Source organism: Archocentrus centrarchus, chromosome 4 (genome assembly GCF_007364275.1).
Source record: "Archocentrus centrarchus isolate MPI-CPG fArcCen1 chromosome 4, fArcCen1, whole genome shotgun sequence".
In the NCBI taxonomy this organism is placed as follows: Eukaryota; Metazoa; Chordata; class Actinopteri; order Cichliformes; family Cichlidae; genus Archocentrus; species Archocentrus centrarchus.
The window spans coordinates 17,054,182-17,079,488 of NC_044349.1; the positions used below are offsets into that span (position 1 = coordinate 17,054,182).

The 25,307-nt window shown below is 40.0% G+C and overlaps 1 protein-coding gene across 1 annotated transcript in view; it reads right to left on the bottom strand.

Annotated features, from left to right (window-relative positions):
• The window catches only part of rnf13 (ring finger protein 13), a 39,221-nt gene that overhangs the window by 12,135 nt on the left and 1,779 nt on the right, over positions 1 to 25,307 (bottom strand). Inside the window, exons 2-4 of the mRNA XM_030727817.1 lie at positions 21,430 to 21,665; positions 21,139 to 21,219; positions 13,534 to 13,656 (exon numbers count right to left, since the gene is read on the bottom strand). Coding sequence (XP_030583677.1) covers positions 13,534 to 13,656; positions 21,139 to 21,219; positions 21,430 to 21,543 — 318 coding nt within the window. The 5' untranslated portion in view covers positions 21,544 to 21,665. The remainder of the gene's footprint in view (positions 1 to 13,533; positions 13,657 to 21,138; positions 21,220 to 21,429; positions 21,666 to 25,307) is intronic.

The window sequence follows — 25,307 nt, forward strand, 5'->3', positions numbered from 1 at the left end:
AGATGTGCTGCAGTTTCTTCTTTTTGTTTATTACAAAAAGCCCACATGGTTTGATCTGATCCCCACAAAGGCGTTTTGTGTGCTCTACAACAAAAACGAGCCATGACTATCAGCTATCAACAATAATTAAGAACACAACACAAACCAAATGTCAGATTTGCATTTAAATCCTAATTGGACAATTTATAAATCTGAGTTTACGTAAATACTTTGCAATGTAAATGTTCAAAAATCCTGCTTGCATTAGGCTGTGTAAATTTTGTCATATTGTGATATCAATGATATAGCGACGTCATGGCTTTGCAAGCTCAGGTATGTCTGAGAATGAGAGCTATGCGTCAGCCTCCAATGAGGATTTTGTACCTAAAAAGGGAGCTGCCTCAACAGCCTCCAACAAAGCACAGTGCTTTGCAAAAAAATGCAAGGAAAGTGTTCCTGCCTAAGGTGGAAACGACAACGTTGTTTCACCGCTTGAGGCAAAAGCCCAGTGTCGAGTATAACCAGGCTACGAGAGACGAGATCCTATCGATGTGCAACGCAAACATAAACAAATGACTCAACCGAACATTGCTGGAGCGCTCACTGCACTCCATATGGCAGGAAGAGCAAACAGAGGATGGAAATTAATGATGTGGTTGCATGGTGAAGAAAAATAATTATAAAAAAATTATTTTTTTTTTAAAAATCAGGGCTTAAAGAAACTGGTTAAAAAGCTCGTTCCAAGATTCAACATACATAACAATGTGTGACAATATTGTGCAGCTACTAATCAAATACAAGGTTAAGTTACTTTAATTATTGTTAAATGAAAGTGTCAAGCAGTTATTTTATACTTTTACTTAAAACACTACCAAGGCTACTGTTGTGCTTACATTTGACTTACGTTGTCTCACTATTGCACTAGAACGCTGCTGCTGGCACTTTGTTTAAATACTTGGAATAAGATAGTGTGTCATCAATGACAGTAGCTCAGTGGAAAAGAAGGACTGAAAATGCCCCTCATTTACTTATACTTATAAATGCTGCTGCCTGCAAGCTGCAATTAAATGTTGCTCAGTATTTACTTAATACATATAATCACCATAAATATCATTTTCACAAATTTCCATGAAAATTCATGATAGAATATTGAGCCTGTATCATCCACCCCTAGATTGAAAATATAGTTATTTTTTATTTGTCTCTGTCTCTTACACAGTTCTTTAATTTAAGCCATATTAAGACAAAGACAGACTGAGACGGTACTGGTTATTTCACTTAGCCAAAGAGTGCTATCATATGCCTGTGTGTGCTTAAAGGGTTGCATAAACATCCCACCCTGTCCACACTCTTATTAATCATAGATATGTACCCAACCACCTCCACCTCTTCTACAAAACAGACGCCTGCATCAGTGCGTAACATGTTTACCGCATAGGTCAGTGCATCAGTTATCATCTGAAACTGTTTTTTTTCCCCATAATTTAGAAATGTCCAGGATTTCTCCAAAGTTGCTGTCTTTGCTCAGTTGTTATGGACAAACATTTTTAATGACTACAGTCAGACACAGAACAAAGAGTCTCGATCATTTAGGTCGACCCTAAAAACTCTGGGTTCTCTCTCAGCTCACAGCCCAGTTACATAACACAGCATCTTCAATATCTATTTAGACAGCTTTGAGACTTATATCAAATAAATGTGACTGTGATTAAATAATGCAGTGAGACATCTGTTCAGCTGTGCAGTTTAAAAAAAAACAAAAACAAACTATAATTTAACCATTTTCATGGGTGCAACACAAACCTGAGGATAACCTCCACCAACCAATCCAGTCAGTTTACCACGTCTGTCCAGAATCTCGTATATTATACTGTATGTGGTTAAGACTGAAGGAATTTAATAAAAAGGTATTAAGATAGATTTATTTTTGGCTCAACAAGCTCATTTTGACAAAACTCAAAGTTGGAATCTAGACAGAAGATAATATTTCAAATATGGACAAAACATTTTCTGAAAAACCCAACCCAGTGGAACATCTGAACAATCCCCACAGGTTCAAGGTTGACAACAGCAAGCATAATGCCTCTGGCCTTTAGCTGCAACAGGTGTGGAGGCATACACACAAAAAAAAAAACATAAATAGAAACAGTAAAATGAGGAACTCTCCTGCAGCTGAGGCAATGTGTGCTGCATTAGGGGATGTGGGGAAAACTGATGTAATAAGAGCTTTCTTCTGTGAGGCTGTTTTTGTGGTTCTGCTACAATTTATGGGCTACAGTATCCTGTACAGCCATTGTTGTGGCTGATGTGGTGGAGGAAATAGGATGTGACCATATAATCTTAGTATGAATCATTATGCATTATTACACAGTCAGAGATAGTGGGATAGTAAATGTTTCCTCTGAAATTTAGAGGGAGAAACATGCGTCAGATGATGTAACATCCTGTTACATCATTTTATTAGTTAGAAGAACAAAGCAAAACAAAAAAGGTAAAATCTAACCACAAAAGACCCTAAGCTACAAGTCTTATTCCTCAGCTGCACTCTTGAGCCATGAATGTCCTATTTCAAGAGCATTCATGCCACAGTCCTCCACCAAGCCAGAGTCCTATCTCGCAGTTTTAAATAAAGTGATCTGGATCACCAAAACGAATGGCTTCTTCCTCAAGCTGTGCTCTGACTCTCCAATAAGATTTATGGAAATCAGCCCGGTATGTAATTCTGATGAAAGACTGCACTGAAAATATGCACAGATCAACTACAATATTAAAACCACCTGCCTAATATTGTGAACCCTTCAGATCATTTTGGCCCAGGGAGGGCTAAAGCCGGGCCATCTGTGGATTTTGCTTGTTCCAGTGCACATGGCAAACTCTTGATTGAAGCAGGATCTGAGTCAACACCTTCGGCTCTCAGATGTGTTCCTTGAGGCACTCCTGAGCATTGCTAATGCCATGGGTGGTGGGGTGGGTGACGCGTGTTAAAGTAGCATCCACATGACTGACAGCACCCAAGATTTCTCTGCAGAACATTGCACTCCAACAAGATAGTCGATGTTATCCAGTTCACCCCTCAGTAGTTTTAATGTTTTGGCAGATGACGGAGTCTGAGTGGAGGCACAGTCTCCACCTAATATTTAGCAAAGCAAGAGAACCCAGCTTTATTTTTTTTTTCATAAATCCCTGCAACCTGCAGCCACTGAGGAAATGCTGGTGTTAATTATTAGTCAGAGCATGTGGCGTTCTGTGGTAAAACAACACCCAAAAAAATCAGGCTGTGAAAGTGTGACTGATGTGAGGCTGTGCAGACTGAACCACGCAGAGAGCAGAAATGGAAGCGAAAACTGTTTAGTGTGGGCCGCACTGTAAAATATATGCTGTCTGGAGGGGGTGAGCGGGGCGGGTCCCTCGCACTAATCTCAGCGATCATTGGTCATGAGTATTTGTGCCAGCTGCGCAGTTCAAGCAGGTCTCTTTATACAGGCATTGTACTTCTGCTATGATGCAAGGAAATCCATTTAGACCTGTGAGGGGCAATACTCTGAGTGTGTGAGTGTGAGTGAGAGAGAGTGTGTGTGTGTGTGTGTGTGTGTGTGTGTGTGTGTGTGTGTGTGTGTGTGTGTGTGTGTGTGTGTGTGTGTGTGTGTGTTATTGTGGCCTGCATGGACACCAACACTGAGCAGCTCTGTCTTTTGTCTGTCCCTTGTCATAGTAATTTTATGCACAGGCATACATAAAGCTGCGTGTATAGCAGCCGCAGCATTGTGATTCCATGTGTTTGCCTCTGAGGCTGCATTGTGTGGAGGTATCAATGGCTCCTGTGTGCGTCTAGAGGAAAGCTGTCTGGATAAGTAGCATACAAAACACTGTCTTGTGGTGTGTGTGTGTGTGTGTTTCTGGGCAGAAAGTCAGACAGGTTGAGCATGAATTTGGTTAATATAACAGGCTGTGATTTTTAAGTGTTATGTGATGGATATCTGCCTTTTTTCCAGACTGAATTACCAACACAAAATGTCACCAAAGCCACTATTAACAGGCATGGGCAAAACTAACTTTAGCCTGCGTGATCTTTATTGCATGTGTCCGATTGGGTGTTTTTTTCCCAACGTGATGAAAGAAGTGATTTCTGCAGCTTGTTCTTCATCTCTGCTTGAGGGGAGTAGCTCTAAGGCCACATTAGCGGTTAGTAGCATAACACTTATAACTTCTAACCAAACTGTCTGGGGCCCAAGATGCATTATGAATAAAGAAGGTGCTGGATTTTAAACTAGGCAAGACTAATGTGCAGGATAAAAATATGAGCATCTCTCCGGTTCAGTTGCTAAGCTAAGCTAAGGTAGTTGGAAATAAAGTCACACAAACATGAAACTGTAATGACCAAAATAGGGCCAAAATATTAACAGGTACATTTGAAGGTCATGCTTTACTTTTTGTCTTTTTGGAGCATTTTTAAGTGCAAGTATGGAGCCATTTAGCTCAGACTATCTAGATGCCAGTGTGTGGTGCAGTCTGTCTGCCTGGGATCTGCAGAGGAATTCGACCTCTGCTGTTGGCTCACCCTTGTGTTTGCATGGGCAAAGATAAGGACATTCAGTGCATTCCAGCAAGGAGAGAGAAAGAGGAGAAACAAGAGGCAGAAAATGAGATGTGAAGTCTCTAGGATTAAAAGAGAAAAAAAAAACCAAATCAATAATAAAAGTTAATGTAACAAGAAACACAAATTATTTCTGTTCCTCTTCGTCCATCTGCAGACCATCACGCTGAACTATAGACACCCAGTTTGGTTATAATAAGGTCTTGTAGGAAAACTTGCAAAAGCATCAAACAACAATTTAGTTTTCTTTTTACTTTTTTTTAATTCTCTAACAGAGCAAAGATACACAGCAGCTTCCCTAGAGACCTCCCAAGAAAAAAGAAAAAAAAAAGGGGGGAAGTGCAGTTTCTGAAGGGTATCACTTCTTTTTATTGTCATGTGACGGCATGCCTTGGCCGTAGAAGCTTCTAGTGCTGGTCACTTTTTTCCCCTTCTGCCTTCCAAAACCTCACATCAGTTTCTTTTCTTGTACCAGCAGACTTTGGACTCCAGACAAAGCGGAGCGAAGCTTGTTTTCTCCACGGCACCCTGTGGCGTACATCGAACTAATTCTAAACTGGGCCACAGCACAGACAGTGAAGGTTTATTTGTGAAGCTGACCAATTATGGCTTTTTAAAAGGCAGATTAAACTCGACTTAAGAGGCTGCTGTTTTTGGTGCTCCGCAAGTGAATTCAACAAGTTCCAGGAGATTAAAATACAGTGAGCCCAGAGTAAAGGCAGAAATTTGTATCAAAATGAATGCAGATGTGAAGCACACAGATGATGATGGAGTCTAACAGAATTAGACTAATCAGAGCAAAAACAAAGCAAAATATCCAGTATTATTAACTTTTGATATTGACCATTATTTGCCTAATCTTACTTTAGCTTTTTTATTAAATACATATTTGTTAGTCAAAGGACATTTATAAAAGCAGACCTAATATGATTTCAAACTAAGTGTCCAACTGACTACAGTACAAAATGTTACTAAAACAACAAATTAATAAATTACTTAATTGTTTCAATATGTATCTAATCAACTGCCACAATCAAACTGAGGCAGATGAATGCAAACAAAGCTGCTGAAGTGTCTTGTGAATTTCCCTACAAATTTTTCCTTTAGTCCAAACAAAATCAGTTTTCCAGGACTTTAAGTGTTTATGTGTGCCTCAGCAGGAAGGCTGGCCTGGCCTGGAGGCCGACTGTACTCTTTTATTGAGCTGCTTCCTGTGAATAAGTCCGACTGTGTGAATGTGAGGAAGGTGTTGCTGGGGGTGGGGGGGGCAGCATGTTTCCAGTCACCTGTAAAATGGGGGAAAAGGTATTTCAAAGTAGTTTTCTACTACAGGTCACTGCACTGTCGATTACTGTGGAAGTGTGTGTGTATGTCTGTGTGTTTGTGTGTAAACCCATAGGTTTCAGTTGACTGAAGGTGTGTAAACTATACAAACGTTGGCCAGAGCTGGACTTGTTTAGACACATTAAAAAAAAAAGTGAGACACTGTGCTGCTTTACAAAGCTATCAGGAATCTATTCTGTTACAAGCACATCACAGAAACAGGATACACAAAAAGGCAAAAAGTTATGCTTAATATTTTGCTGCCATCAAGAGAAGATAATGAAAATGAAGCGAAGCATACCCTTACACTCCAGTTATATCTGCCTTCTTTCTGCTCCCATACTGGGATCTCTAAGACTGTAGTGTGGAAAAACACTGCTGACAGCATTACCACAGTGTGTGTGTGTGTGCGTGTAATTATTGCATCTTCACTCTTATGTATCTGCTGCCAACACTGTACAGCCTCCTGATGCAGTGCTGCAGCTAAAACACTGACTTGTAAGTGGTATAAGAGGAGAGGCAGGGAAGGCTTCTCCCCAACACACCCGTCTCTCTGCCTTGTCTGACCCTCCTTCCCTCTTTACCTATTTGACTTCCACACTCTTGTCTTGTGCAGTCAATGACTGCATGGAGCTTGGGGAAGTCACTGGATTTGCATGAAGCAGTCTTGACCTCAGCTCTGTGTAAATGAGTTTGTGCAGCACAGGACATCTTGTTCACATTTCTTGCCTTCAATGATTTTAGAAGCTGGACAATGCAAGTTTTTGCAAATGTGAACTTCCTATTAGTTTTCATAACTACTGCAGCTCCTATTCAGGTCTTAACTACCTTCTTCCTCTCTGCCCTTAATCATTTTCTCCCCTCCTGTTCTTCGCTTTCTCTCGGCCTTGCCAAAAGTTTTCTCCTCCCACTCGTTTGTCCTTCTCTCAACATCCTTCCCTTCCCTATGAAGCTCCACATCTTTCATTTCCATCATTACCTCTTCTCCAAATTTAACCTCCTCCTCTCTACCCTCATTATATCACCCTGATGGCCAGTTTCCTCACAAATACCCAACCCCTTCTCTGATATTTCCACCCTCATGCCTTTATCACCTCTCTGCCCTCTTTCTCATTCGGCTCCTCAAGTTTCCTTCATCCCACCGTCCCTCCTCTCTCCTTGGTGTTTCAGAGGAATGCTGCACCAAGTACCACACTGGGTTTTAGTTTCAAGGTCCAGACTAGTGATTAGATAAAGAGTTCAATAAATCCGCAAACTGCAGGGAGGGGCCGTGTTTCACTGATAACACGATACAGCTGTAATTCATGCAATCCAAACCTGCATGTTAAAGAGACTATATTTGAACTACAGGTGTTAAAGATAATTAAAATACATTTTAACTGTACTTTCTTTCTTACTTTCCAATAGTTCTTTGTACTTTACATGCATGTATCTGTATGAGTTCTACATACACATTTATAACTCGAAATGTGGAAAAGGAGAGAAAATGACTGACACACACAGCTAACTCAGCTGTCTAAATGAGGCCATTTGTGTGCAATTAAGAGAACTTGTGGCTGCAGTGCATTATAGTGCCTGTGTATATGAATATGTATAGATATGGACCTGCTGGCACAAAAAAAAAAAAAAATTTTAATTGCAAAGGATATAAAAGCAGCTCCAAAAAAAAAAAAAAAGATTCAACCATGTGGGATATGACTGCTGACACCCCCCACCCTCAACAAACAGACAAACACTCTCACAGACAAACACACACACACACACACACTCTCTCTCCAGCTAGTCATACATCCAGTCATCCAGCCATAGTCATACCCTGTCATAAGACTGAGTGTGTGCAGGAAGCTAGATCATTGTTTGAATAAAGACTGTGTGTGTGTGTGTGTGTGTGTGTGTGTGTGTGTGTGTGTGTGTGTGTGTGTGTGTGTGTGTAGCCTGGGGGCTGTGAGGTCACTGCAGCACAAACAGGCTGCATGATGAAAACTATTTTACTGTAAGGCAGATGTGGGATGCAAGGTTAGAAGAGAAATTACCAGTCCCCAGAACCAATGCTGACCAACTGTGGCTGTAGTGTTGAAAGAAAAGTCACACTTTTTGACTTCCCTAACTGGACTTTCTATATTTAAAAAAAAAAAAAAAAAAAAAAAAAGTAGACCTCGTATACTTATGAAAACATGGCCTTAACTTGTGACACAGTCACACAGGCCTAGATACTCGCTGGCAATCCCCTGGTAACCACCGGTTGTTAGACCTGACCCATTGGCGAGTGGTTGATGGAGATTGCTTGCTGTCACAAGGTGAAACTTGTCACAAAGAGGCATATTGTGTGGCACCAAAAACCTCTCTGTGATTGGTCACTCGTTTGTATGGAACATGACATATGGAAGCTGCACCTTTTGAAACGTACTGTTGTAGTGGTAAGGCACATCGTTTACTTTGAAGGTGAACGTTCTCTGTTTACAGCTAGTGTTTTCAGAGAAATCGGTGTCTCTCATGGACGACCATGGAAACCTGCTAGTGACCAAAGTAATCGCAAGGAGGTTTTTGGTGCAGCACTCTCTTTGTAACTGACTTCAGCTAGTGACCTCCAGCAACCACTCGCCAACCAAATGGGGAATACACATTTTTTTCCCTATAAGCCAGTTGCCGGGGGGGGGGGAGGCATTCTGATCCACAGGATCTTTGTGTCGGTATTAGTAAAGTAACACTGTGAGCACTAGTGGTATGCCAGTTTTCTCCAGTTATGCTCTTGTATCATATCTGTGCAGGGTTCCAGACAACTTTTAATTGAACTCTGATAGCAATAGGCTTTTTAATGAGAAGTGTTTGATGTGTAATCTCTGGAGCTTGCTGCATCCTGACAAAACAAAAAGCTTTGGCACCAGACTGACTGGTTAACTTTGAGCAGCAAGTTTGTGAATGAATCGCAGCATGGCTTAGATCAATGATTGGGAATTTTCCACCAGACATTAAGCGGTCAGCTCTATTTGCCACACTTGTTACACAAACATTAAATAAAGACAAATGAGAAAATATTAATAGATTAAGACTGAGCCAAACCAAAATCAATCACAGAGGGCAGCAGAGGGACTGTGCAGAAAAGACAGCTGATGAGAGTAAAAGAAGACAGGAAAGCAGTGTGAGTCTATATTACATAACTAGAATATTATATCTCAGCATATATAGAGACCTAATTGGTGCGTGTGTTATTGGAGGGCAGCGGGGGGATGGATGATCATTCTGCAAAGAACGAAATGAAAAAATGAAGGGACGCACAAGAGGGTGTTCATGGACGAGAGGGGGAAGGAAAAGGGTAAAAGGATATAGAGTTTCCTGTCCCATCCCCTCTCCCCTTCCCAGAAAGGTCACCAATGAGGCGCTCCCCACCACCTCAAAGAATCCCAGTGCACAGGAAGTGCAAACCCTCGATCCCTGGAGATTTATTCAGGAGAAAAAAAAAAGCCAGGGAGGAATGCTTTTCTCTCTCTCGCTCTCTCACACACACACACACACACACACACACACACACACACACACACGATGAGCAAGTATGCCTATTAACATCCCTTTGCTTGATCCCTTTACCCCTCCCCATCTCCCATCCTACTGCAACAAATACAGTTCCCTACGACCTTCCCTCACACACACTCTCACATACACACACACACACACCTATACTCCCACAATGGGAGATGCTAATGCTTGACGAAGGGTTAAGTGGGTGAGTGTCTGTTTTATTGCCAATTACTGCCACAGGATCCATTCCAACTCTGCACTGTTGATCACTGGATGCTAATGGCTAGGTGCAATAGCTGCAAGAGGCTGTAGAAGGACAAAGAGATAGAGGGCAATGGGACAAAACAGCAAGCATGTTGGGGGTGACACCCCTGCACCACACACCCACACCCAGATGAGCGCCTGGTTTCAGTCAAGATGGAATCTATTATTCCTTTGTTTCCCTGCAGCTTCTGGAGGGAACTGAGCCTGGATATGAGGGAGGAAGGGTGGGTGGAGGGAATGTTTTGTGTGTATGTGTGTGTGTGTGTGTGTGTGTCTGTGTGTGCGTGTGTGTGTGTGTGTGAGAATGAGTGAGTGAGAGAGGAAGGGAGGGAGGCAAGGCAGTCTGCTGCATGCTAGCAACAACTGAGAAACAACTGGGAGAGTGATCGAGAGACTGCCAACAGGAAAGAGAGAGAGAGGAAAAAAAAAAAGGGAGCAAACCGCATGTGTGCGTGTGCATGTCCAAGTGATGATGTGTGTAGATATGAACAATCATTAAGGTCGAAGTCAGCCCTCACAAAAAGAGAGGGAGAGCAGGATTGAGGGAGAGAAAGATTGGACAGGTGATAAAGAAACAGGAGACATGAAGACGACTTCCCCGACACCCACACCCAGAAATTACTGACAAACATCTGTTTACTCTCATAATTTTCAAATTGGGCTTTATTAGTTTTTACTAGTTTTAGCTTTCATCTTTATGGGTGCTAATGTAAAGTTTAAAACTATTATAAACAGTAAATAAGTGCTTATAGTAAGAGAGCAACATTTGGCAGCATCTAGTCGGCCCTGCCTGCCAATTTATCTGAATGACTACTGCAACACAAAAATAAATAAATAAATAAATCTTCTGTATGTCACCCCCCCCCCCCCAAATCCATGAACAGCCATTAGAAATCTGCATAAGTGCTAAATGGATACTTCCGGTTTTCCTATGAAGACTTTGCTAATGAATATTATTTAATAATTAATCATTTTTGCCCTTTTTGCACAGATAAACACATAAGCAGAGAGGATGTAGGATGGAAGAAAACATGATTACAACATGCACACGAAGCCCTCAGTCAAGTCAAACCACAGATGTTTTGGTTACATGGCATCCTCATTATTATGTTATCAGGGACACCATGTACAGAAGATTTAGTATTTCTAAGCGACACCCGTAATATCAAAAAGCTAATTTTGTTTTTAAGCATCAAACAGATACGACAAGTGTGGTGGGATGCAGAACATGGCTAGAAAGGAAAAGGAAATTTTTGGCTTAAAACAGGTAAAAGATGTTAAGAGATAAATCAGTGAGGCTTTGACAACAATTTCATTTTAATCAGAAAAAACTGTGAAATATGAGCAGCTCCAAAAAGAAATAAATATCAATGATAAATGGTGCAGTTTAACAAGCAGCCAAAAAAATGTCAGTACTCACTTAAAAAAAAAAAAACAGTCTTCATTTTTACATGATAGCCAACTAAAAACATTTAATTGTTCTGACTGCAGAGTTTCTCCTCAATGACCCCACCACCACCACACACACACACACACACACACACACACGCACACACTCACACGCACGCACTCACACACACACACACACACACAAAACTAGAGGAAAGTGCTGAAAAGAAACACACAAACTTTAAAAAGTTAGAGCTGCTTCTTAGGAGGGTCACGGTGGTTAAATGTCAGGTTATGATGGACCGAATTATGTGCATTGTGTATATATATTGTGCGTGTCTGTCTGACACACAGCTATGTGGAGTCAGGTTATAATCCAGCCCAGGAAACACCTCACTGCCCTGTCTGTCGACGTGTGTGTGTGTGTGTGTGTGTGTGTGTGTGTGTGCGTGTGTGTGTGTGTGTGTGTGTGTGTGTGTGTGTGTGTGTGTGCGCATCACTAAGACCTTATAAGGCTATATGACTGCTCAAGAGTTTCAATAGAGGGCGAGGAGAGAAAGAGTTGGCAAATGAAAATAAAACAGATTAAAAAGGGGAGAAAACAGGAAATGTGAGTCTCCGTGAATAAAAAATAGTAGCCCAGACAGTAAAAGGTGGGGGCATGGAAAAGGTAGAAGTTTAAAAAAAAAAGACATAAATGGAAAAAGCTCCAAGGGGCTGCATGCTTTCCTCTCCTTTACCCCATTATTCATCTCAGCGCTGCATCTCTTTTCTCTGCTATCTACTTCACTACCATTTCTCCGTTACTCCAAATCTATGAGCAACAGGAGGTTAAAGGCACATCAGACTTAACACTTAAAAACTTCATTTTGGCACAAACCATCTGTAGGAGTCTGGTCAAGGTGCTGTATTGATAGAATAGTCATTAGAAGATTTGGGCATTGAAACTTGCAGACTTTTACTAACGTCAATGTTGATGTTTTTTAATCACAGGGGAACTGTAATTACAGTAAGTTATAACAGAATGTGTCATCAAGATCTCAGGCAGTCCTGAAGGGGAAAACGGCTCATAATGTTTGTGATTTGTATTTGGCTCACATTTTTAACAACAGATTTTGTGTGTGAAGGTGTTAAAACTGGTGAAGTCTTTTCTACGTCTGTGTAAATCAATCCATTTTGTTCAAAACTGCCTGAGCCAGTTAAAACCAGCTTAGACCCCGTGTCACTGTAAGTAACTTCTCCCCCTGACAATCACCGAGGACAGTCCTGATCGACCGAGTTTTGATTAGTCGGCTGGTCACAGGAAAATCAGCGACCTCACAGACGGATACTCAAGCCAGTCAGTCACAGGTGAACATTTTCAGCAGCTGACAGATCCTAATTACAGGAAATGGCAGGAAACCCAAATTGTGGGTTTGGAGAGGCTAAAGACGACCCCTAAAAGATGACATACAACCGCTGCAGCCAAAACACACGCTTAAACTCAGGCTTATCATCTGAAACATTAAAGTATCCTAATGTTAGCCACCTAGCATGGGCGTGCCTTCTAAAATGAGTCAGTCTGATGCTGACTGCAGCAAAAGTTTTAGGACAAAGTTAAACAAATTTTCAGATGTGAAAAATCATATTCTCTTTAACCCAAAAATATATTTATCCGAATAATGAAATCAACTAGTGGTCCAATCCCTTGAATTAGCAGCTACTAGTTGAGTCGAAAAACCTTTGGTCGGGGGCAGCTTTGTAACATAGATTAGTCCGGATTTAACTGAGATTAGAAGCTTTTTTTGGGGCTTTTTTAAACTGACAGGTCAGGATTACGACACGATTACCATTACTCTAATTCTCCTTTACCATCCGAGTTAAACACAGCTATACTCCCACCACACTTCACCACCCTGTCTGCTTCTTTCTGCACTGCACATGGCTGGACATTTCACTTGGCTGATGAAGATCAGATCTCTGCCTCTTTGAGCAACTCATTTGGGAAACAACATTTTTCAGCTCCACACATCAGGTATCACACACAAAAGCTGCAGAAGGAAAGGAAAGAGAGGCAGGAAACTGTGTTTAGGGAAATGGCCTCTTCCTGTTTTTCTGGTCCAATGAGCTGATCTAAGAGTTTTAGTAAAAACCCAACTCTGAAACACCACCTGCTGACCCAAATGCGCTGAGAAGCAACACTCATGTTGCTTCACATTGGTATCGCCTTTATCAATTAACAGCTGCTGAAATAAAATGTATTTTCTATTGCTTTAAAATCAGCATTCATTGCTTTTGGAAAAAATATATTTGCACTCAAGTATAAACAGCTGCTGCTAATAGTTAAATTAGAATATCACTGTATCTACTTGGATATGCACATTGAGGTAAAGATAAAAATAAAGACATCTATCTATGACAGCACTAAGGACACAAACAAAATAACCAGTGTAATATATTGTGTGCTTTAACTGGTGTAAACATGGTACCTTGATGTCAAAGTTGCATTCAAACCGCTTGATGAGGACGATGAATCCGCCTGTCAAGTTGTCCTTCGGAGGGGGTTCGATGGGCTCGCACGCATTTTCTGGTCGAGCACCAATCAGGAAGCCCTGTAGGGATGACATTAAGGGACAATGTGAGCGGAATGCATAACTTCCATTCAAATTTAACCAAATCTAATTCCTCAAGGAATTGAGGAAATTTAAGGGCTGGACTTGTTTTACAGGTGGCATCCCATCACAATATCACACTGAACTGACTGAGCTCCTAAGAGCGAACCATTCTTTCATAAATGTTTGTTGAAGCAGTCTGCATGCCTGGGTGCTTGATTTTATACATCTGTGGCCATGGAAGTGATTGGAACACCTGAATTGAATAATATGGATGGGTGGGTGAATACCTTTGGCAATATAGTGTATCTGAGGTGCAGTTTCACTGGTTTTACAGTCCTTTCCAAGATACAAGTTTTTGTCCTTAAGCCAAAGCTTTTAACCTTTCTCCTCCAAGATAAGCAACATCCATCACAAAAGCTGATAATAAAACAAACCAAAAAATTAAAAAAAACAAACAAAACAAGTTGGAGGGGAAAAAAAACAAGCTGGCAAACAATATCTGCAACCCAACATGCAGCATATTAATTTGACATTGTGATGTATGTATAATGAATTCAGAAGTTTCCACTGGAATCGAGACACAAAAATGTTACAGTCAACTACATATCAAGGATGCTCTTGTTCTCAGATTGTCTGGGTTGAAGTTTGCCCAGAAAACTCCGGTTCTCTCTCTCCCTCTCTGCTGCTGCTTCCTGTCTTAGTACCACAGCCAACAACAGCTTTGAAGTGACTGATGAGACAGAGATAGTGAGAAGATGAAGAACGAGAAAGGCTGGGAGTGATAAAAGGGAAGATGTACAAAAGCAGAGACAGTAAAATATACAAAGATAGCTTTGCACAAAATAGGAAAATCAGGAAAAAAAAAAAAGAAGAAGACAAAAATAGAAGGGACCAAGTGACTAAGCATAGGATCAGATGAGATACATGGAGAAGAAATCAAGAAATCAAAATGAGCTAGACATGAAGAGAATATTTCAAAAACCTCTGGTGTTTAATGCAAGTGTAACTAACACCACTGTGTGTGTCTGAGGCAGGGTGGTAGACAGGAAGTGTGAGCTGCTGTGGGACTTTGGGACTCTGCTTTTGCTTCCATCTCTCTACATTTCTCTCACATATACAAAGCCAGTGTTTAAAAAAAAAAAAAAAAAAAAACTCAGCCCACTATATCAAAGAGAGTCAGCACTTTCTATCACATCTATAAAGGCCAGTTTATAGCAGGAAACTGATATTCTTTGTGCACATCTTGCCAGCTGCCACACCTATGTGCTTCCAGAACACTAGCTGAACTCCATATTGGAAATGACTAACTAATCAGTTGGAAGTTAACGACAGCAGGAAGGTGAAAATTGCTGACTAAATGCAGTGTGATTGTAGCTTAATGTTAATAGCAAGATCAAATTCAAAGACCAGGGAACTCTCTGGAATCTCACAGAAGGGAGGAACGTGAGGAATTACCCGCTTGCCTCATTGTAATCAACCTCTGGGTGCCTCCAGTGCAGCCCAGCCTTGCTGCTAAATGACATCACTGTGCTACTGCCTCACATTCCTGCCGACTCTGAAACCAGTGGCAAGGGCGCCCTCTGCCGAACAGAAACAATACCTTAAAAACAACATCTGCAAGTACTGCAGAATGCAGAGACAGGAGCTGAGAAACAGGAAATAACTGGGGGAGGAGAAGATCCTGAAAATACAAACTGAGAGGACATGAATGTTCTGTCTGTGTAACAATACTGCACTTCAATAGACGATATCACTTTAAGTCAATCATCGACTAGTGATTAATACAATTACTTTCTTCAAGCAAATCTTGACTGCTTCTAATAAAGGCTAATAATAACCAATAGCCTGTTATTGGAGTAGCGTTCTCCACAATTAAAACAGATATTCACATTTAAAGAGAGGCACTGTTAAACAAAAAAACCAGAGTCAATCAGAAAATTTTATTTCTTCTTCTACTCACTAGACTACAAACAACTACAGAGAGTGCTGTCAGAGTGCTTAAGTGCAAACAAACTGTGGGACTTTGTGTTGTTGCAGAATTAAAGAGGAGCCAACTCTTTCAAATTACTGCACAGTGATTACACTTAATCCCGTCAGTGTAAATCTCAGTACAGGGCTCGTTTGCAGCTTTGCGCTGGGTTGATAGAGATAAAAAAACAAAAAAAAACAAAGCAATTAATAACTCACTCTCTCAACTGAGGCTTTCTGTAAGCAGATTAAAAGCAGTGCGACTCCACACTCAGATATGATCATTTTCATTACCTCACCTGCATAAAGCGCTTCAACCTCCCCCCACAGGAAGCAGGTGAAGCTACAGAGCTTGCTTTCACTCAGACAGACACTGCCTTCAGCCTGCAGTTTTTAGCATTATGTTTCTATTTGCAATTTTTTCTGGGTTCTGTGGCACATGTTCTTACTGAGAATTATTACACTTAACCTGGACAGGAATGTCGCTGACACAGTAAACACAAAAAAAAAAAAAAAAAAGAAAGAAAGTGTGGTTTGTCTGTGGGTCACATTTTACTGAGGAAGCAGAACTAAAAAATAAAATAAAATAAAATAAAATAAAGAAGACAATTAGACATGACATTAGTTTACGGTCTTCAAAAACAGCTGCTGAACATAGCTATGATTACTGTTAAAAAAAAAAAGCTTCTAAAACATTTAATGATTGGTTTTGTGTTCTTGACTATTTTTAGTTAACCTGTGATTGCAGCTCTATGGTATGTAGCCTATGGATACTGCATAGTATTGTGATATTATATTAATACAGCGACACCAAATAGCAATTTTTCAGGGTTCTAGCTAGTAGTTGATCAAGAATTTCAGCCATTAGCTTTTGCTATCATCATAGTTTGCAAGCGGGCGCGACCATTAGCACTAGCAAGCAGTCGTTCGGTACCAGGATCCCCTCGGATCGTATCGTGAGTAAAGTATTGTCATAATATTGTATCGTGGGGTGTCCGGTGATTCAGAAATTAGGCTTTCCTCTCACAAAATTATCCATATTATTTTCCTTCATATTATTTTTGACATGTTTTCTACAGTGAGAGTCTGTGTGTCTCAGAGACTTTACTGTTAGTCATTTCTGTCATCAGCTGCTGCTGCTGCTGTATGATCCAAACCACGGACTTTCCAAAGGAAACTCAAGCGAGATGCCTGAGACTGTGTCTACAACCAGCCTATAATTGTGGAAATGAAAGTGGGTAAAAAAAAAAAAAAAAATTAAAAACAAAACAAAAAAAGTCTGAAACCCTAGTGGTATGCAAATAGCTTTACTGCAAAAAGGAAAAAAAAAAAAAAAAAAAAAGGGAAGTGAGTTATTTCAAGTTGGATTTTGATTGTTGGTCAGCATCTTTTAAAAAAAAAAAAAAAAAAAAAAAAAAAAAAAAAGGGTTGTCACAGTACCCAGATGATTCCTTCCTGAATCATCTGCAGAGCTGACAAACACAAAAACTTTCCATGATGATGATCTCTGTAAATATTTTGCTTTACATCACATGTTGGTGCCAACTTGTACTGTACACTGTTGTGTCCACAGTCATTTTCCTACAATTAATTGCATGCTGCTGCTAACCAGTCACATTGTACTTTAGATCGATATCTGTCCAGGCCTAACCTTTGATCTTTCAGATATAAAATGTCATCACCAAAGACCTTCCAGAAGCGAGTCTCACCATTCAGCTGCCATTATCAAACACCTTCGCTCACTTTCTGTGGTCAGAGGACATTAAAAAAAGGGGAACTACAGAATCACCAGTCCAATGTGATAAACCCTGCTCTGCTGAGCTTCTTACTCCTGGAAGTTATTTTCTACCTTCCCTTTTGTTCACATAAATTAAAATTATCACTTCATAATTTTATCCAATTAAATACTGTAGTTAAATTTGATCACCAAAATCTAACCAGTTTTTCCTTGAAACCAATTGAAGGTTTGTGCCAAATTTCAAGAAATTCCCTCAGGGTGATCCTGATGTATAGTATTCACGAGAATAACATGGATAGATGACCAGGCAATACAAACCTCAGGCTCCAAATGTCTAGGGCAAAAAGGCATAAAAACAATGTAAAATTACCAAGTAAAAAAGTATTTCTGCTTATGTATTCAGCTTCTGAACTTTTGAACTCCTTTTCAACATGTTTTTACTACACTACAATTAAAAAGGAAAAATAAACATTCACCACACTCCACATTCTCAAATCTCAGAATGGAGTTGCTTTGATACTTTTCTGTCGTGCTGCACATTAACTCCATCTCGATCTCACACTGCACAGTGGGTACATACAGTGGGGAAAATAAGTATTTGATACACTGCCGATTTTGCAAGTTTTCCCACCTACAAAGAATGGAGAGGTCTGTAATTTTTATCATAGGTACACTTCAACTGTGAGAGACAGAATCCAAAAACAAATCCAGAAATCACGTTGTATGATTTTTAAATAATCAATTTGTATTTTATTGCATGAAATAAGTATTTGATCCCCTACCAACCAGCAAGAATTCTGGCTCTCACAGACCTGTTAGTTTTTCTTTAAGAAGCCCTCCTATTCTGCACTAATTACCTGTACTAACTGCACCTGTCTGAACTTGTTACCTGTATAAAAGACACCTGTCCACACACTCAATCACACTCCTCTCCACCTCTCCACCATGTCCAAGACCAAAGAGCTGTCTAAGGACACCATGGACAAAATTGTAGACCTGCACAAGGCTGGGATGGGCTACAGGACAATAGATGAGAAGTCAACAACTGTTGGCGTAATTATTAGAAACTGGAAGAAACACAAGATGACTGTCAATCTTCCTCGGTCTGGGGCTCCATGCAAGCTCCTACCTCGTGGCGTAAGGATAATTCTGAAAAAGGTCAGGAATCAGCCCAGAACTACATGGAGGACCTGGTCAATGACCCAAAGAGAGCTGAGCCCACAGTCTAAAAGATGACCGTTAGTAACACACTATGCAGTCATGGATTAAAATCCCGCAGGGCACGCAAGGTCCCCCTGCTCACGCCAGCAAATGTCCAGGCCTGTCTGAAGTTCACCAATGACCATCTGGATGATCCAGAGGAGGCATGGGAGAAGGTCATGTGGTCAGACGAGACCAAAATAGAGCTTTTTGGTATGAACTCCACTCATCATGTTTGGAGGAAGAAGAAGGATGAGTACAACCCCAAGAACACTGTCCCAACCGTGAAGCATGGGGGTGGAAACATCATACTTTGGGGTTGCTTTTCTGCAAAGGGGACAGGACGACTGCACCATACTGAAGGGAGGATGGATGGGGTCATGTCGTGAGATTTTGGCCAACAACCTCCTTCCCTCAGTAACAGCACTGAAGATGTGTCATTTCTGGGTCTTCCAGCATGACAATGACCTGAAACACACAGCCAGGGCAACTAAGGAGTGGCTCCGTAAGAAGCATTCCAAGGTCCTGGAGTGGTCTAGCCAGTCTCCACACCTGAACCCAATAGAAAATCTTAGGAGGGAGCTGAAACTTAATGTTGCCCAGCGACAGCCCTGAAACCTGAAAGACCTGGAGAAGATCTGCATGGAGGAGTTGGACAAAATCCCTGCTGCAGTGTGTGCAAACTTGGCCAAGAACTACAGTAAACGTCTGATCTCTGTAATTGCAAACAAAGGTTTCTGTACCAAATATTAAGTTATGTTTTTCTATTGTATCAAATACTTATTTCATGCAATAAAATGCAAATTAATTATTTAAAAATCATACAATGTGATTTCTGGATTTTTATTTTAGATTGTCTCTCATAGTTGAAGTGTACCTATGATAAAAATTGCAGACCTCTCCATTCTTTGTAGGTGGGAAAATTTGCAAAATCGGCAGTGTATCAAATACTTATTTTCCCCACTCTACATGTTTGCAGTAGCTTTGCGTTGAGGCTAAACAGCCCGGGTTGTGCAACTGCAACAGCGAAAGCTCTGTTTGAAGACCCCCCCCACCCCCCAAGGGAATCCTCTCGAGATAAACAAGCTTGTGCTGCCTTGTGATGCCAAAGCTTTCTCTTGGCATTAAAAAGCAGCAACACGCTTACAGTTCAACATAAAATACTGGGAAATGCCATCAAATTCTCATAAAACAATGCAAATAAAGAGCCTACATATTAAGAAGGAACATCTTAATGTGTAGAAGTTCCTTAAGAAGGAACTTCTTAATGTATAAAACACTGAAGTCTACGACCCCCTTTGCATGAGTTTTAGTAAGGTGTTCCCCCTTCCTTCATGTAGGTCAGGCTTGTATATAAATGGATCTGTTTTACACTAAACACGAGGAGCAAAGGTGCACTACATGTGTGTTATAAAGGAAGGATGTGGTGGTAAAAGAATTGCAACCTCACTATTTTAGGCCTAAGCCACCCAGCTAAGCTCAGGTTAATATTCAAGTCTTTCCAGCCTTAACCTTTAGTCAGTTATTTTTGCAAGGTCATAGAGACTTTGACCATCAAACTGTAATTAGTTAATCCTCAAGTATGAGTGGCCATTTGTACTAAATTTAAAGAAAATCCCTCAGGTCAAAAGACTAAAAGGAAACCAGATACACCACAAATCATGCAACACTACCAAAATTATGTTTTAGTCCTGTCATAATGCAATAATGACACTAATGATGGCACTCTTGAATTCAGATAAGTCTGAATACAGATTATTTAACTCACACAAAAAATAGAAAATACAAAGCAAGGCACAAAGCATGTCGCTATCAGCTTAGTTTGGTGTGAAAAGCCTTTGTACGGTAACAACAAGTGAGCTCTTGACTGCGGGAAACACCACAATAACCCGCTTAGACAGCAGACATGAATCATCCCTTCTGTTTGCGAGCTTTGTAGATCAACCACTGAGAGGACTGCTGGTTGCACAACGTCATACAGAAGCTTCACAACAACACAAGCTATAACAATCCTCAACACATAGCAGCAATGCTTGACAGCACCTTCATTATATATAATTAAAGCTTAATAGACCTTTATTTGAGTCCATCCGGGGTGTGACGTGTAAATCTATGTAGTAGTTATAAGTTTATTTTAAGCATCACCACACGGAATATGATAATCAGCCTTTCACAATGGTAACTTTTAGTTGTCCACTCATATTATTTAAAATTTGTCCCCGATTTTCAGTGTTTTCACAAACCTTACTCATGTTAATCAAATGTTAGCAGCATAACAAAAGCTTAGACACATTTGAAAGTTTTTCTGTTGCATTAACACTTTATGAATATCCACATACATTTCTAAATTTGTTCTGACTGTAAATGCAAAGATGTTTACTTTGCTCAGGTTTTCAGTACATGTGAAATATTTTTCCACAAACACATTTGGGAACTTAATCACTTATTCTCGCTCCCTCTTTTTTGTGCCTTAATAGTTGAACTTTAATTCACTGGAGCTGTAAAGTGAAAACATGCCAGCAAACATCTGACCCACAACTCATAAAAACAACCTGGTGCCCTTTTGCACTCACCTTAAGTCCATCGCTGGGGAGCCGGTAGCCAAATCTTGCAGGCAAATCATCAAAGTTGTCTGTTTTGTTGTCAAATGAGTACTGAAAGATAGGACAACTAAATTACTGGCAGTTCAAGACACTTTTATGAAGGCATAAACAAGCAGCAGTTTCTACATCTGATGGTTTTCCTTTAAGGGGCATAAAAACGCAGCTCTTTTTACATTATTTCAAACCAGTGGTGTTCTAAGGCTATTACACCATTACATCACTGTTGCTGGTGTACATGTATTTATGCACAGGATTACTTACAGCAGTGATGTCAGCCTCTACGGGCAGCAGGTTGAGGAAGGCAAAGAGCTGAACGGTGAAGATGGTGTAAATCTGTGTGGCCGACAGCATCAGCATTCCCAGGGACAGCAGCATCTTGGCATCACGTTACAACCCCCAGCTGCTATGCCACTCACTTGTAACGACAACAGACGCGCAAATGAGCACACGCACTGGCCTACAGTGGGACCCCGAAACACAGACTGTTGTAGTCACACCTGGAAAAGAAAGTGTATATTTATTTATAATATAACATCTTTTTTAAGGCCTAAAACACCAATAATTTAATAATTTCAGTGTGCCAGGGAACTACAAAGAAAGTTCACCATACCCATGATATTATTTCACTATGTAATATCACTAAATTTGATAGATAGATTTCTTTATTGTCATTGTTACAAGAACAACGAAATTAAAAGTGCCATCAGTCGGTGCCTAAAAATAAATAAATAAATAAATAAAATAATAGCCATAACAATAAAATAGTAGCTATAGTGACTAATCATTTACACGTAAAATATCAAATAAATAGCAAATAACATTCTCACACACATCTTGCATGCCGATTTTGTGGTTTGTTTGAAATTGCATTTAGTTTAGTTATTGCTGTGGGGTAGAAACTGTCTCTGAGTTGGTTCGTTTTTGTTCTTAATGCTCTGTATCTTCTACCTGAAGGCAACAGTGCAAACAGAGAGTGTCCGGGGTGAGAAGTGTCTTTTGTGATCTTTTGTGCTTTTCTCCAGTGAGGGGAGAGGGCAGCCAATGATTTTTTGGGCTGTATTCACAACCCTTTGGAGAGCTTTTCTTTGAGCCGCAGTACTGCTGTTATACCATGCACAAATACAGTATGTTAGTACGCTCTCTATGGAGCACTTGTAGAAGGATACCAGCAGACAAACACAGTCACATCTAGCAGTCATATGGTCTTGGTTATGAACTCTTAAGCCAACCCAGGTTGACCCAGCCATGAACACCTTCACATAAAAAGGGGTGGTGTGATGACCAATCTCAAGCACAGGTCTCATAAGGAACAAACTGTAAAAGCTAAATATATGAAGACTTTAAAAAAAAAAAAAAAAAAAAAAAAAAAAAAAAAAAAAAAGGCTAGAAATATTGCAGCTGCTACAGCTAAACATAAAAAGCTGCCCAAAAAAGCCATCTGTATACATTAAAAGGTTTATCAGTATTGCGGCCTCCTCAATAAGGCATAGGTAGATCTGGCAATAATTACAAAGGTGCTCCTCATTAATGACGTGTGAAACAATCTTGGCCTGATTACTTGAGCTGCAAGAACAAGCATAAAAACATAATTCAAAATGACGAGTAGGATTTCCAAATCTTCTATTAGGTCAACAAGTACCTTTAAAGAGTTTAGTGCTCTCCGTTTGAGGACTACAGAAGTCTATAGAACAATAACATGGATCTGAAATTGCTTGAAATCAGCAGATTACAAAAAAAAAATGAAGAAAGGAATAAAGTTTGTAATTCCAGAGAACGCTAAAAGGTTTAGACGGTTCCTCAAAACTAGACCTTCTTAATATCCACAGGCCTTCTAGGAATCAGGATGCAATTTTACAAGAGACCTGACAGATCAGTCAGCAGTTCTTTAATATTATGTTGATAAGTGAATGCCTTTGGTAAAACAAAAACCAATGACTAAACGGAAAGCTGCTTTCTTAAATCCCAAAATATTTTTTCATATTTCAGGCCACTGAGGTCAAAGTGAGTTATAACAAAGTGGCCAAAGCATCAGTTTTATCCAACAGATCAGCTACAGTGCCTATAAAGTTTCATCTATTAACATATTAGACTTTTTAATGATGTTTTAAGATGTTTGCCAATTGCTATAGCAATGCAATGTCTACGCCTCTTTCTTAGTGTAGTCTTATCTCAATCCATTTGTGTTTGCTTGCTGGACTGTAAAGGGGAAATTTCTTTTTTCGAGACATCTGGTAACCACAAGGTATTCATTTTAAATCTGAATGTAATTTGGTGCAATATAAAATAATGCTGACGCATCAAACACTTAACTTTTTATCTAAGAAAAAATTCCTTTCATTTTCTTATTAAATTCTACAGACAAGTCTAACAAGGATATAAATCCCAGACTCAGTATCAGAAAATCCATTTTTTTCTGGATGCTGTTTTTCACGTCTCTTAATTTTTCATTCAAGAAAACACCCGGCAAGACAGAGTACCTTCTTTGGGGTAGCAAAGACAAAAAGCATCACTTTGTGACGTCTACCATTGGAGTCAATTTTCACTATTATCACTGCGGGTCAGTATGAGGACAATCACCTGTGAAGCTCTGTGTTCTTAGCAGCCCAGTAGGGTTTTTTTGTTTTTTTATGAAGACTGTAGCAAGCTGCAGCCTAAACATCAGCACACAAAGGGATCAAGCTCGCAAAGTGGAGGGCAGCATGTGATTTGGTCAGGAAAAACCGACAGCTGAAGACCTGCCAGGCTTAGGACCACTAAGCTGTGTTACTGCCAAACTGGAGAAGCAGTACATGAGGTTTTACCAGAGAAATGTGGTACTTTAGGTACTTTCTCTTTTTGGTTTGCTGTGTGCCTTTGAAAGAAAACGTTTTCTAATCAGATCAATACAGGAAGAGTGTGAGAGCCAGAAGGGGTGTGTATGTGGTGTGAACTTCACTGGCAGACTGGCACCACAACTCTAATTTAAATAAACAGAGGTTAACTAGTATTGTAGCAGCAATGCTGGGTACAGATAGGCAAAAACAGCTTCAGTAACACCTGTCCTCACTTATTATTACGGTGTTATAGTGAAACTCAAGACTTGTAACATCGTTGCCTCAAAGTAAACAATTTTTTAACCAGTATGTTCTAGAACTACATTGTTTTAAAAAAATTACTTTACCCTTTACCCCCCCCTAAAACACAGGTTTAAATTTACATAATAAATACCCATTTGCAGTATTAAAGAACAAATCAACCTGATCTAAAGACAAACTATTCCAGATATGTTCATGAATCACGCCTGCTTTAGCCATCCAATCTGCACAATTCACTCTAAATTGTTTACTTCTAAGCTCTGATCACATCCGTGTAAAACAGAAGTGCTCTTATGTAACTTTCCATCCCTAGTTTCCTGCTAATGCCGCTGCTGTTTCCCACAAAACAAGGTCTTACTGAGCACCTCCAGTACAGCATGTTGCTTTATGAGGGCAGAGCCTGATGCCCTCAGCCAAGTCTAATCATCTCAAAACAAAGGTACTTTTATCAGAGAAATGTGGTACTTTAGGTACTTTCTCTTTAGCTCCTGCCTTGCTGAAGTCAGTGGTACAAGCCATTCAGTTATCATTATAAGGGGCCCATTATGCTTTTGTCTTATTTTCTATCAGATAGATACATAAACAAACAGTGTATGTATGTGAGATGTTTACATTAACTACAGTTTCAAATAATAAGATTAACACAGGTGAAATCATCCCTGCATTGCTCAGGCTTCAGACTGCTCTGAATACTCGAGGCCTGCATGAAAGGCCAGTTCAAGATAATTTTTTCTATAAACTATGCAGTGCCTGAATATGCATATAAAAGTGGAAAGAAGCATAATAACCCCCCTTTACCACTCCAAGTTTTGAAAAGAATACTTTATTTTGCTCACAGAGACATCAAAATTTATTAAATTTCTTCTGTCCATTTAACTGCTAAATGGACTGGTATTTCTATAAAGCACCTTTCTACTCAGTTGCGCCCTCAAAGAACTTTCTACTACATGACTTATTCACCAGTTGCACACACATTCATACAGTGCTTTTATCTATGCCTATGCGCTTTCTAAAATTCTCTCACACAACACACACACACACACACACACACACACACACACACAC